Genomic DNA, 16,027 nt, shown 5'->3' on the forward strand with positions numbered 1-16,027 from the left:
CCTAAGGCCAAGGGTGTGTGAGAAAACCATCCAACAAGCCCACAGAAGAACTATGTGCATACAAGAAAAAGACCACGCAAGAAAGCTTGGGCCCAAAGCCCAATTGTTTCATAACCTCTGCAATGTAGTCCTAAAGAACAATATCAAAAGCCTTTTCAATGTCAACCTGCATGACCGATAGATCCTGTTGAGTATATTTCGCATATTCCATGCCTATGATGATATTGGCCAGATTATCAGTAATTTGACGACACGGAATGAATCCATATTGAGATCGATATAGACCTTCATGCAAAAATCCCTTGAGACGATTAACAATCATTTTAGCCATCCATTTATATACCACAGGCATGAGCGTAATTGGTCTCCAATGAGAGAACTCTTCACATAGTGTTTGCTTAGGTATCAACTTGAGGAGGCCTTTTTTCCAGGAGGAGGGCAACTGCGGTTGCTCCCAGGCAGTATTCATCATTATCAACAATGGCAACTTCAAGTCATCCCAGAAAGACAGGAAAAATTCCACAGTAAGACCATCCCAACCAAGCGCTTTCCAACGGCCCAAATCAAGTAGGCTGGCATATAATTCTGACTCAGTAAAAGAAACCTCCAAGTCTTGAGCCTACTGAATCAAAAGAATAGGAGTAACATGCGAAAGAAATAAGCGACGTGCTTGGCAAGCTTCATGTGTGAGAGGTAAAGGAGCCTCAAAGATCTTGCCATAATGAGACTACAGAACCTGAGCCAGCTCCGGTAAGGAGGAGGTCCACTCCCCCGATAGAAGTTTGATTCTCATAATAGCTTGAGATTTCCTAGAATGATGCAAATGCTGGAAAAATTGCTTAGAAACGCAATCTTCGTCGATAAGAGCTTGTTGGTGAGCTAGAGTCTACCATTTAGCCAGTTTCCTCTCATCATTATGATGTAACAAGGTGCGAGCAAATAAAAACTCAACCACCTAATCTCATCAAGATAAGTGTTGGCGAATCGCATCAATCTATGACAGGTTTCCTTTGCCTGCATAACTTTCCCTCTCATTTCTGACAAGTAAGACTTGCCATAGTCTTCGATGACACATTGAACCCGCATAACAAATCGAAACCAAGCTGTGTTCATATCAAGGAGCATCTTGGATAACAAAGGAGGAATGATGTCGTCAATCATAGTGCGAAATTGATCATGCTTAAGATAAGCTATTTCACATGCAAAAGTCGCTTCTTTGGTAGGGAGTCATTGGCAGCAAAGGAGCCAAAATGTAACTTCAAGCATACAGGAGCATGATCCGAAAGACGAAGCATATAATCAATCCTTATGCCACAAACAAAGCCATCATACTACTTCATATTAAAAAGATACCAGCGGTCTAGTCGAGCACGATATATAGATTGAGCATTATGCTCAAATGTAAGGCTAAATCATCACATGCAAAAGAGGCCACGAATCCAACGGTTGACAATCGAGCATAAATTGGTCCCATGATTGTCGTTCCACATGAAGCATGTGAGAGTGGCCAGTAGTGTTATCCATAGATTAGGCGCATTATTAAAATCCCCACAAACAAAGGCATTGGAGCGCCAACCATATGAGGAAAGAGCATTCCACAACCGTGCCGTGTCAGCAGAAGCCTTGAAAGCATATAGACCGCCAAATTCAAAAACTTCCCCATTAACCATACATTGAACAACCATCCATCTCCCACCTGGGTCATTGAAAACCAAAGTCGGGAGTAGCTCATGTTTCACAAGCATAAGCACCCCAGAAAAACCTGCAAATCCTTCATAGGCAATCCAATAACCCACACAGTAAGAAGTTTGACCAGCAAAGTGATGTTGGTTATGCTCTTGAAGAACAACAATGTCTGCCTTGCATGTATGTACATAGTGCCAAGTAAGCCGCCACTTATCGTGATTGCATAACCCATGTACATTATAGGAAATGCAATTCAAAGAACTATGCATCCTGTAAAGTATATACAATGAGCGATAAGCCAAGGAAAAGGAGACTCATGTAGAAGTGCCCATAGGCACATCCTCATCTACAGTGGGTACATGAAAAGATGTAATACAACCAGATCCAAGAGGATTGAAGAGAGTTAACGCTCTGCGATGCAGGAGCTTCCCTTGTCACAACCTCCTTGTAGAAGCAGACAACCTTATCCCATGCCCCAGCCAAAGAAGTGTTGTCATTGCAAGGAAGCTTTTTCTCAAGGGGGGCACATAATTGCGAGAAGATACTAGGGGGCGAGCTTTAACAGATTTCTAGGCACCATCCAAGCCTGAGAGGATGAAGCCTGTTCTTTGCCTGCCTTTTTGGCATTCAGAGAAGCAGGAAGCGTGTTCGATTGGGATTGCTTTGCTTTTCCTTTATTTGCCCCAGATGTCGAAGTAGAAGGTGAAGCACCCTTGGGCGGAACCATAAAGGAGGATTTCAAAGGCAGAGGAGGTTGAGGGGAAGGGACAGCTAAAGGAGGTGGCTGCAAATTCTATTCTAGACATTCAGATTGCATATGACAAATTTGCCACAAATGAAAACAAGAATTTGCAAAATTACCCCACTTAAGCTTGAAAGGTCGCTTTCCGACCACCGGATCCCCAAAATCAACTGCAATGGCCGCTAGAGTGGGGATGTCCGTGTCCCACAGGATGCAAAAACGATTGGTGTTCGCCTCCAACTTAGGAGGACAAATGACCTTACCCAGCTTAGCAGCCAACAAGGGAAGAAAATGATGCTAAGTGCGGGGAAAATCCACCACCTCAACCCAAACGGGACACTTATGACGAATAAGACTCTGATAGTCTTTGGTGAGATCCAGGGAAAAACATGAGTCATTTGCGTATTGAAGACGAGAGGAGACATTTCAAGCAATGCATCTCGAGCATCCATGTCTATGAGTAGCACTTCATACAACCCTCTCGCACCAAAGTAAACCCCTCGAACTGCTTGCCTCTCGAGCAGAGAATCAACCCACTGGCCTACATCCTGTTAAGTAGGCATTTTGCCCGGGAAGAAGAGAATCACCACATTAAGGGCATATTGAGCAACAAGATCCATGAGCTCTTGGACAGGAATATGCACTTCCATAACAGGAGCAGGCCCTTCCCATGCTCGGCGTGCATCCTCGAAATCCTCATGAGGAAAATCCTTGATAAGAGACAAAGCATCCATAGCACGATTCTCCGAAGGTTTCTGGTGCTTGTAGATACACTGATCGCCCAAATCCATCAGTACCAAAAACCACACACACACACACTCTTTTTTTTTATTATATCAAGAGACCTGGAATCGAGAAAAACAAAGAAATCCTGCACCTGTTGTACAAACTTTATGGAAAAACTCTGCTGTACACACTATCTTTGAGAACCTTCTTGCTGCACACTCACAAACCGTACATGGGCTGAGTGCAGTTGAGAACAATCTGCAGCCACCAGCGCGCTGTGTAGGGTAGTGGTTGCGCAAGGCAGAGTCGCGCGACAGACGAGCGGCAGAAGGATTCGCCACACACCCGGTCACCACCACACCCCACACACACACACATACACACACATGCTTCCAACAGCTTCCTGCGGGCTCGCGACAAGCAGGCCGAAAACAGTGCGCTGCACACAGAGAAGTGCAGGCCAAAACACGCAAGGAGAGGCTGCCTTTGAACTCCGCGCAGCAGAGGGGGCAGCCTGCGCGAGACAGAAACGTCCACAACTGTCGACAGTTCACACACACAGGCTTTTTTTTTTTTTTTGTAAATCTGCTTTGATTACTTTACAAGTGGGAAACCTCAAAGCGAGGAAAACCCACGAAAAGAAAAGGGATACAAAAGACAGAGCACTATGAGGCTCCAAAGGCTAGAAACAGTCAAAGTAAATCCTATAGGCATCAAGAGTGACGTCTCGACAGTTCACACACACAAACACACACGCACACTCGCATACACACATGCACACACACACAAGGATTGAGTTCTTCACCACTCAATTTATTTTTACTTACCCATGAATTGTCCACCACTGAGGTTGTAAATGTCTACATTTTGAGCCCAGGGCTCACTTCCTTGCTTCCATACATTTGAGTAAACGTCAAAGACTCGTTGGCCAGATCCAGTCACATTGGGGCTCAATTCTGAGAAGTGCATCGTCACAAGGTACTTTGAATTGGATGAGATTCCAACTGTAATATTGTGAGACAAATTTGTGCCTGTAATAGCTGTTTGCAGCATGATGGAAGGAGCCAAGTCCACATTGTTCTGGACTGAGACCACTATCTCATGTGTTGTCGCAACACTGCTGCTGGCTGGGGCTTCATCTGACCACCAAAGCCGGTCCAGGGTATCGTTTGGATACCTGCTTTCATGTCATGTTAGCAAGCCCCACCCTGTTAAACTTGAACCTTGGAATATAAAATCATAACAACTAATACAATCATCATTGGCCTACAAAGATATGTTGTTTAAAAATGACTCAAAACTACACCTTTTTCCGTTGTCTCTTCACTTGGAAAATGCAGGTTCTTTTAAATTTAGAAATGACAATGTGAATTTTGAAATTCCCCTTCAATGTAGCTCCAACTCCAAGCAGCCGAACAGCTCCCCTACTTTGATTCATGACCTTTATTGGCGCATTTTCCAAAGAGGAATTTAAAGCAGCTCTTTGAATTTCTAGTTAGCGAGTCAGAGATTATATGGCTTGTAGAATATACAAACCTACATGTGAGTGAGTGAAGCGCCCAAGTTCTTCGCGCCGGGGAGGGTGGGGTGTGTTCGGGGGGGGGGACCCGTCTTGAACGTGGGTCCAGAGATAAAAGCTTTTCGCTACACCAACATCACCACACCATATCGCAACCAACCCCTACTTGATTCTGTGCCGCCTCTCCGTCTGAACCCGAAGAAAACCAACTTGCTGATAGAGAAAAATTTAGCAACTATTCATCCCAACCTTTCAAATGTATACTATTTTTCACTAATTTCATATGGATTATTTTTGTTTTGTGATGCTCTCTCGCAATAACCCTTACAGGCTCAGGAGAAGCAGGTGTTATCACTACAGAAGAAGAACAAGCCTAAAGAGGCGGTTCCTGTGGAGAATCCTTGTGCCTGTAAACATGTACGTCTGACTAGAGGCACTTATGTCTGCCTCAGTTGCCTTCTGCTCCTCTTCATTGATTCTCTCCTTCAAGCTCTCTCTGCCACTGACCTGATGACACCTCTTGTTTCTTTTATGGTACTGTCTGTGGACGCTCTATCCTCCTACTACATCCATATGCTATATAATCTGCTCCACCACATACTCAGCAGTGTCCTGGTAACCAAATAAAGAAAACTCTTCGCTGTGTATCTCCTCCATGTATAGTAGAAAGAGACAAATCAAGGAGGATTTTTCATGAGAGAGGGGTGAGGAATTAAGTTCCTGGTGAAAGTGTATACACCATCACACGATGCACTACCCTCGCACAAAACAGGGCCCAAACTACCACCTCCAAAGAAGATTATTATAATATACCTTCACAAGGTCAGAATAGTCTGACAAATTATAAAAGGGAATAAAAACAGTCATGCAAATACAAAATCAAGGGACACGAGAAACCCCAAAAAAAAAAAAAAAACTAAATCACTTTATTTGCTACTAAACAAAACAAACCATTATTCACTTAAAAATTCTTTTAGAAAAGGCATAAATTAAAGCAGCTTACTTGACTAAAACTTGAAACAAGTATGCAACTTTAAACTAACAAGGATAAGACACCTCACAGACTTATCCTAGAAATCAGACTCCACACAACAACTTTTAAAGGAACAAATCTCTCTCTCTATCTCTACTTCACATAGAGAAGATCAGAAACTCTCTCGATGTCTCAGAAATCGAAAGAAAAGAGCTTTCTTAGTTCAGCTTGAGAGAGATTTGTACCAGCTTCGCTTGAGTCAGGACTCAATAGAGGCATAGAGACTGTTTAGAGAGCATTCTTCCGTCACACCCATCACATCTCACGACACATGGGAACAACATGTAGCTACTTTATACACTCTGCCAAGCAAACCTCCTATGCCAGACCCACTTGAGTCTTGTCCAAAGACTTTACAATTTTTACAGCAAATATGGTTTGTAAATCCATTCACGGACTTCCAAGGGAAGATCACATGACCATGATGGGCTAGTGACTGAGCATGTCTTACACTCCAGAGGTACGATGGGAGATCTTTTGGCTTGTATGTTTTACAGAGCTATGTGTGAGGGATTTCCAGACAGTTGGAGCACAAGCACCATTCTGCCCATATTCAAATCAGAAGATCCGACCTTTCCGACCAACTATCGCACTATCATGATTGGTCATACATTGGTGAAGCTGTATGCATCCATATTGGAGCACGAGCGAGGCCATTGGGCACAGCGATAATTCCTTTGAGCACAGGGGCAGGCAGCTTTCAAGAGGGGCTTTTCCACTCTTGATCACATCTTCACACATCGGGCAATTATAGAGGAGGGCAGAGCACATGAGAAACGGATATATTGTTTCTTTGTGGACTTCCACAAAGCCTTCGACACAGTTCCGAGAGCCACGCTGATGCGTTGACTACATGACATGGACGTGCCCAAGGAGCTCATAAGAGTGATTATGGCACTTTAGAAGACAGTGGTGGGTGGGTAAAACACGCACATCAGAGGGTCTCTCAGGACCTGTCTTCTCCATTATTTGGGTGAAACAGGGATGCCCACTCTCCCCGACACTATTTGGCTTCAACGTTGATGAGATTTCAAATTATATCGCGAGAGGAGACAAAGGAGCCTCTCTCTCAGGCACTTGGGTACCCCTTCTATTGTATGCAGATGATTTTGTGCTTATTGTGGACTCACCACAAGGGCTTCAAAGACATCTTGATGTACTACATGCGCATGCACATGATAGTGGTCTCTCGGTGAACTTTGGTAAAACCAAGGTCATGGTGTTTAATACTACAACTTAATGGGTGAAAGCATCAGCGGCAGTTTTTCTATATGGTCATGAGGAGATAGAGTATGTGAGCTCTTATCCTTATTAGGAGTGGTTTCCAGTGGACCCGTAGTCTCTATAAAAGGATCAGCCGATGCAAGTCTCAAAAGGAGCTATGCAGCATTAGGAGGTCTTGAGAGGATGTGTTCTCAAGTACAATTTCAGGAGCCTCGCACTAAGTTGTTGTTGTTTGACACCTTGAGAGGATGTGTTCTCAAGTACAATTTTAGAAGCCTCACATTGAGCTGAGGTTGTTTGACACCTTGATTACATCTACAACCTTATATGGAGTGCACATATGGGGCCCTAGCATAGGGCGCGCACACAATGATTGGCAGCTGATAGAGAGTGTAGCACAAAAAGTGTGTTGTGCTCTCTACCGTGGGTGCTCCTCATTGCAATATGCCTGAAACGTCACTTCAACTGAAAGAAAACACAACACAACAATGGAACGAGCAGCTCAAAGACACAAAAATAGACTCAGGACACCATGGAACTCGACTACTCATGGAACTAGTACAAACTCTGGTTGGCAGCACGCTCAGCTCCAAGCCTAGGACCCATAGGTACAATGGGGATGTCAAGGCTCCAATGTGCACGGAGTGTGCAGATGTGCGGTGCTAGACTGAAATCATGACTCCAAACTTCAGACTCAGTGTGAACCCACGACCAACTGTAACTGTCTTTCCCGTGCAAGTGACACTGTAGCCCAGCTACAGAGAGACCTTTAGTCTCCGTGATATCCACGATGATCAGATAAAAGGCATCAGTGACACATGAGATCATTACGGCTGAATTAGGGGCTGCACCAATTACAGTGGAGGCTCTCATTAAATCTATGTCCTTCATTCATAGTCTATGGGAGCTCCCTTGCCATCAATATGCACGACTAGCTCTTGAATCCTCCCAACAATTGGCCAGCAATGGTGACAGTTCATGCTAGTATGTGCAAATGTCACCTTGGTTTTAGCACCATCTCTTACTTTGACCTACTCACAAATTACCAAGATCATTAGGCAGGATCTCACTCAATTGGATACCACGATGGCATGGCTTGCACCTTTGAAGGAGTTGGGGACAAAGATAGCCTTCTATCAAGAGCACTTTCTTCATACTATGGAGGATGGCTTCATCGTACAACCAAGATACATAGATACCCATCTCTCACATGATTTGAGAAGTACCTTTGGTTAGATACGCACCTCATCACATCAACTAGAGCTAGAGACTGGAGGGTACAAAGATATACCTCAAGAGAAGCAGATATGCCAGATATGTCAACAAGAGCCTGAGATAGCATTACGTGTGCCATTGCATTGTTTATTATGAGATCCAAGGACGATTTCAGTCTCTCTTTAAAGAGGGGTTTGGACCACTTTCTCGGATCCTGGCCTACACACACCAGAGATGCTTGGGGCTCTTTCTTCTAGAGATACACCTGTTTAGAGAGACTACTGAGGAGCAGAAATTCGACACACAAAGCGCCAACCCAGAGAGAGCTTAGGGACTCCTTCACTCAAGATGGTGCTGAGCGGAAACACCATATAACCCCTCGACAAGGTATATTGCTTGATTTAGCAGTCCAGCTAGGTCGTTCAAGACACCCGAGGCCTCGGAGATCTATGCATAGGCGGCATACACACATGAGGATACAAGGTGTCATCGCTCAAGACCAGATGAAACCTCCCTGGTTTTTCACCATGGAGGACATTGATGCTATGCTACAATGGCCTATGCAAGAGTTCATGGGATGACTCATCATTTTTGCCCCCTTATTAGTATGTCCTCATTGCCATACCCTTGACTAGCGTGGACACTGTGGAGGGTGCGGGTGCTGAGTCTGCAAAAGAAACCTCCTCCCAAGGGAGACAATACTCAAAAATGGATAGAAGGGTTCCATCATTGCTCAACGAAGGCCACTGCCACTCACCAATCCAGCTGAACAAGTGGCTTTCCGTGCCACATCCACAGCCTCCAAAGTGGTGCTTTCTTAGCAATGAAAACAAGGTCAACACATGACCTCAAGCCTACCACTCTAACGGACTACCAATGGGCAGTCAAATACTGATCAAGAAAAGCATCACCCTAAAACTCCAGTCTGATGTGACGTCCATGATGGCCAGTCTCCACAATGCTAAAGACGAGAGTCCCCTAGTGAGCAACAATCGGGTCTCCCAAGTGAGGAGCGAAGTACACCCACAATCCATGATGAGAAGGTAAAAGACTTTGTCCCCCGATGAGGGCGTGCTAGTCGGCTGGAATAGCCTCACCTATCTCTCTCAGTCAGGCAACAACCCCTCTGCGGATCCCGTAGATAGCTCCAATACTTGAGCCCCAACTAAGGAAGCATCTGACCAACAGTGTAAAGAGCCTGTTGGCCCATCATCTCATCTAGCCCAATCAATGTGTGTCCTCTCGCCTAGTTGACGGCCTTCTGAATTTGTCACATATGCATCCCATACAAGTGGTTTGTCGCTACCTCCTCGACACACGAAGGCGGGTGGCAAATCAAAGCAAGACGTAGTTCCCTCCAAATCTGCAGCAAGAAGCGCATAAATGATGACAAATGAGACGTATCCAAGGGTACATCTACGAAGATCGATCTGATGGTCAAGCGCCAAACACCTGTAGTATCTAGAGATCCAAAATGAGGAGAGGTATGTGAAAAAACATGATGTAGAAACTATTTCCAAGGCTCTATCCTTGGAAACAATCCGTGTACTATGAGCTTCACAAGAAATGCCTTGCTTTGCATCTTTGGATCAATAATCCCCAGTCCCCCTCCTCTATAGGCAAAAAAATTGTGTCCCAATGGACTCTTGACCGAGTGTCAATAGAGCCATTTAGGCCACCCCACAAGAATTTGCGTACAAGGCGCTTCAAACGTGCCATGATGCCTGAGTGAAGAGTCATGCAGGATGCGGTGAACCAAGCCATCACAAGAAGAACCTGATTCACCACAAGGGCTCTGCCCACTAGAGATAGATGCAAGGATGACCAATGGCAAAGTTTCTTCCTCAGTTTGTAATACGGGAGCAAATTGTTGCTCAACTGACACATCAATGCCGACATGAAAACCCAAATATCTGCAAGTCTACCCTCTAGGTAGCAAGTGAAATTATCATAGGCACCCCAATGACAATCCTCATTAACTCCTACAAGAAAACCAAAAGATTTGTGCCATCCCGTAGATTGTCCAAGGTGGGTGTCTCATATCGTACAAAGAGCATAGTGTCATTAGCATACTCCTGATCTAGCAAATCTGGCGAGTCAGCCAAAGGATAGTAAGACCTCTCAATTGTGGTGTCCTGAGGTGCAAGAAGATAGACACGGCCTCAGCAAAAAACAAAAAGAAGTAGGCTGCGAAGGGACATCCCCGTCGGACTGAACGCAACAGAGAAAAGCACCATCCACTGTGGCCTCTGGTCCTGACAGCCTAGAAGCAGTATGGTATAATGCAAATAAACCTCTAATCCACTGCAAGGGGAAACCCATCCTTTGAATAGTTCACTCCAAGAAACCCCAATCTACTCTATCATAAGCCTATTCAAAATCAAGAAGCGGGAATGCTATAGGCTGATCCGTCTGACGAGCCCTTTCGATTGCCTCATAGAAAGTGAAGATGTTATCCAAAATACACCGGTCCTGCACAAAACCTATTTGTGAAGCATGGATGAGGTCGGGCATATAGGGTTTTAAGCGCATACTGATCGTGCAAGCAAAGATCTTACACACATAGGACATGAGAGTGATCAATCTGCACTATCGCAGGGACCATGTATCTCCGCCTTTCGGTATAAGAGAAATAGGTCCCGAACACACAGAGACAGGAAACTCTCTTGTCTCAAATATGTCTTGTAAAGTGAAAAGCATAGAGGGGCTGAAGCATCCCATAACTGCAAAAAGAACTATCTAGTCAAACCATCCTCTCCGGGACAAGAGGCGCCATCAAGGCCAAGCACTACATCATGCATCTCCTACATAGAGAAGAGAGCTAGTAACTTATGGCACATAACCTCTGTAACCACTGGCTGCACATGAGACCAAACCTTGTCTCGGCACGCAAAATATCACTAGTAAGTTGATCAGCAATAAAAAAATGCTCATAATAATCTGAAGCTATGGTGAGGGCCTCATCGAGATCCGTATGTAACCTGTCTGCAAAATCACATAATACTCTAATAGGAGTCCCCTTGGGACGTTCCCGGAAGTGTGCCAAGAAATCCCTATTCATCCTATACATTTTGGATATCCATGTCGAGACCGAAGCATGATAGGAAAACTTGGATTTCTCAATCTAAATGTAACTAAGTGCGTCTCTGTGGTGTCAACCTCACGCTCTCCCAGAAATTTATCTCCTCGAAAATAATAGAGTTGCTGACGTATGCAACTCAAACGGTCCTCTAACTCTTTCTCCCTGCGAAACACGCCTCCTCGTCGCTCTGCAGTTGTCTATCTGCAAACCATCCTCGTTTAGGCATAGAGGAAGTCTCAAATCTCAAAAGCAAAGAGATTGGGGCATGACCAGAGAGCACTATGCCAGGCCAAATTGTAACTATCCCACCATGAGATGCTGCCCAAGGGTCCATATAAAATCTATCTAGTCGTTCAAGCAAACGACCGGACTGCCTTCGAAAACCCCACAAAAACTGCAATGATTGTGGAGTGCGAGCCACAGATGAAGTATGCCAAGCATCCGTACCAAAGACTGCAAAAAGAAATCTCTCCCAAGCATCTTGCTCACACAGTGCTACATATCGTAAAGATGGGGGCTAAATGGCGCGCGAGTCCTGAGTGATCTCTACATTGTTGAAGTCACCACCAACAACCCAGGCATAGATGCACACTACACCAACCAAGGTATCATCAATCTCTAGAGTAATCCACATCGCTCTACCATGTACTAAAGTACCATGGTCACGTACACAATGGCACCAACGGGTCCCACAAAAATGCATACACCATTGCTTGAACTTGCCACATCTACGATCATTGTCTATACTTAACTTGTGCTCCTATGCAAAGAGTATAACCACATCTCAGTCTACATGAGAACGCAAATCTCTACGAAGAAAATTCTGTCTAGGACCACTGATACTAGTGTGATGCAAGCCATTGACATTCCAAGTGACAATATATAAATCCATGTGTCAACCAATGGTGAGTCTAGAACCTTAAAGGCATACATCATCAACCGTGTCAATGGCTACTAGATTGAGGATCAATGCCGAGCTCTCTTGATCCTTGGCCGAAGCCATGGAACAAGAGCCAATGGAAACGCATCCTCATCATGTGGTAGTGGTCGTAGAAGCTATCCTCAGGCAAAGGAGGGAGCAACTATAAACAAGAGCCAAAGTAGTCACAAGAGCATCCTAGTGCGGAGACTACTGTCGACTCCAACCATACCCACATGCTGTTAGGGATCGCGGTGGTATGGTCCACAGACAGAACCAGTGGTAAACAATAGCAGTCCTCTGTGTGTAACCATTTTATAGCTACTATGCTCTGTGCCAGTCCGTCTGAAGCAATGCATGATGGAATGTAGCCTCCCTAAGTCTGGATAGCTTGTAAGGGGTGGCGAAGAACAATATCCATCATTGAAACTTATGTCCATGTCTCCATGCCAGGAAAAGGTAGGGAGAAGGAGAGCATGGGACTCTGTCCACTACCTAGAAGAGAGTGTGCCTTATGTGCTACAGTAAAATGTACAGCTGAACCAATGCTATCACCGTTGTTCCCACCTCTAAAAAACTGCCAAGCTGGCAGCACAGAAGCTATGAAGGATCACGGAACATGAGGGGGTATTGGGGCGCATAGAAGAGGTGGAGAGGGTGGAGTGTCATGGGTAAGGGTGGGGGGGGGTTCGAGTGGGTGGCAGGGGATGATGGAGCTGCAGTGTCAGTGGGTGGGGGCGGTAGGGGAGAAGGGGCTGGTGAAGATGGTAGAGGTGGGAAGTCAGTCACCATAGCCAAATGTGAGGTAGTCTTGGGTGAATGCCGCGAAGTAGAGGGTATGTCCAGCAATGGTTGAACTTGCTGAGTAGCTGAGACCTATGAGATGGTCGAAGAGACGACACACACACAAGGAAGGAGCTGCGTGGAACTGATGACGTGGCAGATTTCCAAAGATTACGCTGACTGATGACGTGGCAAGCTGTATGGATTTCCGCATTTTGCGTTGATTGCTATACGGATTTCCATGATTTACGCTGGCAGTTTTTTGGCTTTGCTTTTGGAACAGATGCTTTTGAATTTGAAGGCTTTTTACTGTAAACTGCTTTTGTGGCCTAGGGCCTTTAAATATGTGCTAAGGGCTCATTCTCTGGCATGCTTCTTGGAGAACGTGCAGAGTCTGGAGTACCGGCTTGTACTATGTTGATGCAATATAAAGAAATACCGAAAGGGGCGCCGAGGTTTGGGGCCAATACTCTCTAAGGTGGAATTCCACCACTCCGTGTCGCGTGTCGTCTCTCTCTCTTTCTCAGTTCAGTTGTTATTGAAGTGCTAAAAGTCTATTCAGTCTGTTCTTTTTCTATTGCCACGTGGTGCCTATCTTGTGACAGAAGGTAAAGTAGTTTGTCCCTCGATCAAGGCATGCCAATCAGGCGGAATGGCCTCATCTCTCTCTCTCTCTCTCTCTCTCTCTCTCTCTCTCTCTCTCTCTCTCTCTCTCTCTCTCTCTCTGAGTTAGCTGCCCCCCCTATGGAGATTGAGACGCTTACTAGATCGGTCTCCTTTGTACACAGCCTATGGGATACTACCAGAGACAGATATGCCAGGCTGGCCCTAAAGTCCTCCAGACAACTAGCTCTACACGGGGATACATCATGCTGGTATGCACAGATGACATCATGGTTTCAGCACATGGACAGGCTGCCCCCTTTTCAGTACTCTCTACAGGCACCCTTGATATGTCTCTGACACGGGTGGAGATTCCAAGTCATTCGTCGAGATCTGATCCAACTGGACACGAGGAGTACATGGATAGAGCCGGTACAGGAGTTGGGCACGAAGATGGCTTTCTATAGAGAGCATCTTCTCCACCTCACAGGGGATGGGTTTGTGATTCGACCTAGCTATATGGACACACATCTTTCTCATGGCTTGCGTTGTGCCATTGGCCAGAAAGCACATCCTCAAATCAGCTCGAGATTGAGACTAGCAGATTCAGAGGGATACCATCAGATAGCAGGATATGCCGCTTATGTCATCTAGAGCTAGAGACTGAGTTACATTACATGTCATTGCACAGTGTACTATGAGATATGAGGCCGTTTTCATTGTCTATTCAGAGAGGATTTTGGGCCTCTATCTAGGGTCATGAGCTATGAGGATCAGAGATGTCTTGGATTGTATCTACTTGAGTTACACAGGCACAGAGACACTTTACTGAGGAGAGCTGACGGTCCCAGAGACAGATTACAGATTTCTTTACACTAGATATTGGACCCCTAGAGGAGCAAACACCATTGCAAAGATCTGCCCGCACTCATACTACCGCTACTGGCATTCTCATAGACCGAGCATTGGAGCTAGGGAGATCTAGACGCCCGCGATTGAGGAGAGGAGCTACACAACATCGACGGAGACTACAGCAGAGGATTCGAGCCATACTCTCTCGACGTCCAGAGTGCAGATGAGGATGGATCTCCACCATATCTTCCCCCCTTCTTTCATTGTACTACACATTGTATTTTGTTTCAGTTCTTTTTGATTCCGGACATGGTATCAGATTCACTATGTTGTAACGGCTTGGTCTCATAGGTCATTTTGGCCTTTTGAAGACGTTAATACATCAGGAAGGAAATGCACGCGAGCGCTGAGAGCTACAAGAACTCCATGTATGGAGACATGATGAGAGAACTAAGGAGAGAGATCCGGGGGATACAGAATGAGGAAAATCAGATCTTGAAAACGGAATTACGAAACCTAATCAAGGCCGAAGTAAATGTAACAGAATGCGTTATGCAAAAGAAACTCGATGAGGCAGTAACAAGTTTTGAAGCATGGAGAACAAATATGGAAAAGCACATAGGGGAAAAAGATGCAATAATCGAGCAGCTAAAAGGAGAACTTGCGGCTTGCAAATCTGCAACTAAGGAGAAGGGAGACGACCAACCTTCGGTGTTGAAGGAGCTCGAGGACATGAAGGATCAGATGAAAGCTCTACGGGAAGGAGATGAACAGAAATTGAAAACGGCATCTTCATGGGCGGAACGTCTTTTTAAGACACAAGAAAAGGTTGATGAAGCAGAGAAATGGATTGAGGATGCGAAGAAAGGGAAGGCCCAGATGCCCGAGACCACACCTACCTCCACCATTATTAATATGACCATTGAGGAAGAGTAGAAAAGGAAGAATCAGGCTCTGCATGTGCAGGTCACAGGAGTCAAAGACAAAGAGAATGTAGATGAAGAAGTGAAGGAACTGCTACAACGCATGGGCATCACAGAGCCTACTCACACAAGTGCATGGAGAGTGGGCAAGAAAGGAATCGATGAGAAGGGAAACGTAAAGGATAGGGCACTTATTCTCCGCTTCCCGAATATAGAAATAAGGAAAGAATTTCTAAAGAAGAGGCCAACTTTTAAGAAAACCAGTATTTTCCTAGGAGATGACCTTACATTGGCACAAGTGGCACACATGCAAGAGTTGATGCCAGAGATCAGGGCAGCAAGAGAAAAGGGGAAAATCGCCTTTTATAGAGGAGGGAAAATAGTGGTTCTGGAAAAGCGCTCATCATGACGGTGCGAGACCTATGGGGCGACGCTCCGGATAGCGGCGTGGAATTGTAATGGATCATATAGGCTAGATGTAGGTGCCTTTGAAGACAGCTTTAGGGACAGAGACATAGTTTTCTACTCACAAACACACCAGATACCGGGACAGCTTATGCCACATGTGAAGGGTTATTTATGGGAAACAGGTGGTTGACCAGACAAGAGATCTCTACGGGGTAGCCGGGGTTCAAGAGGAGTAGCAGTCTTATTTAAAGAGGAGCTGAAACCACTACTACAGATTATCAGGAAAGATGAGCAAGCAAGGTATATGTGGGT

At 45.3% G+C, this 16,027-nt stretch overlaps 1 protein-coding gene across 2 annotated transcripts in view; it reads right to left on the reverse strand.

Moving 5' to 3' along the window:
- LOC147449022 (putative LRR receptor-like serine/threonine-protein kinase MEE39) overlaps positions 1-16,027 on the reverse strand; it is a 151,993-nt gene that overhangs the window by 97,404 nt on the left and 38,562 nt on the right. For both annotated transcript variants that reach the window (XM_086521394.1, XM_086521393.1), the window contains exon 3: positions 3,982-4,331. In XM_086521394.1, coding sequence (XP_086377520.1) covers positions 3,982-4,331 — 350 coding nt within the window. The remainder of the gene's footprint in view (positions 1-3,981; positions 4,332-16,027) is intronic.

Source organism: Adiantum capillus-veneris, chromosome 10 (genome assembly GCF_014529385.1).
Source record: "Adiantum capillus-veneris isolate H3 chromosome 10, ASM1452938v2, whole genome shotgun sequence".
NCBI lineage: Eukaryota > Viridiplantae > Streptophyta > Polypodiopsida > Polypodiales > Pteridaceae > Adiantum > Adiantum capillus-veneris.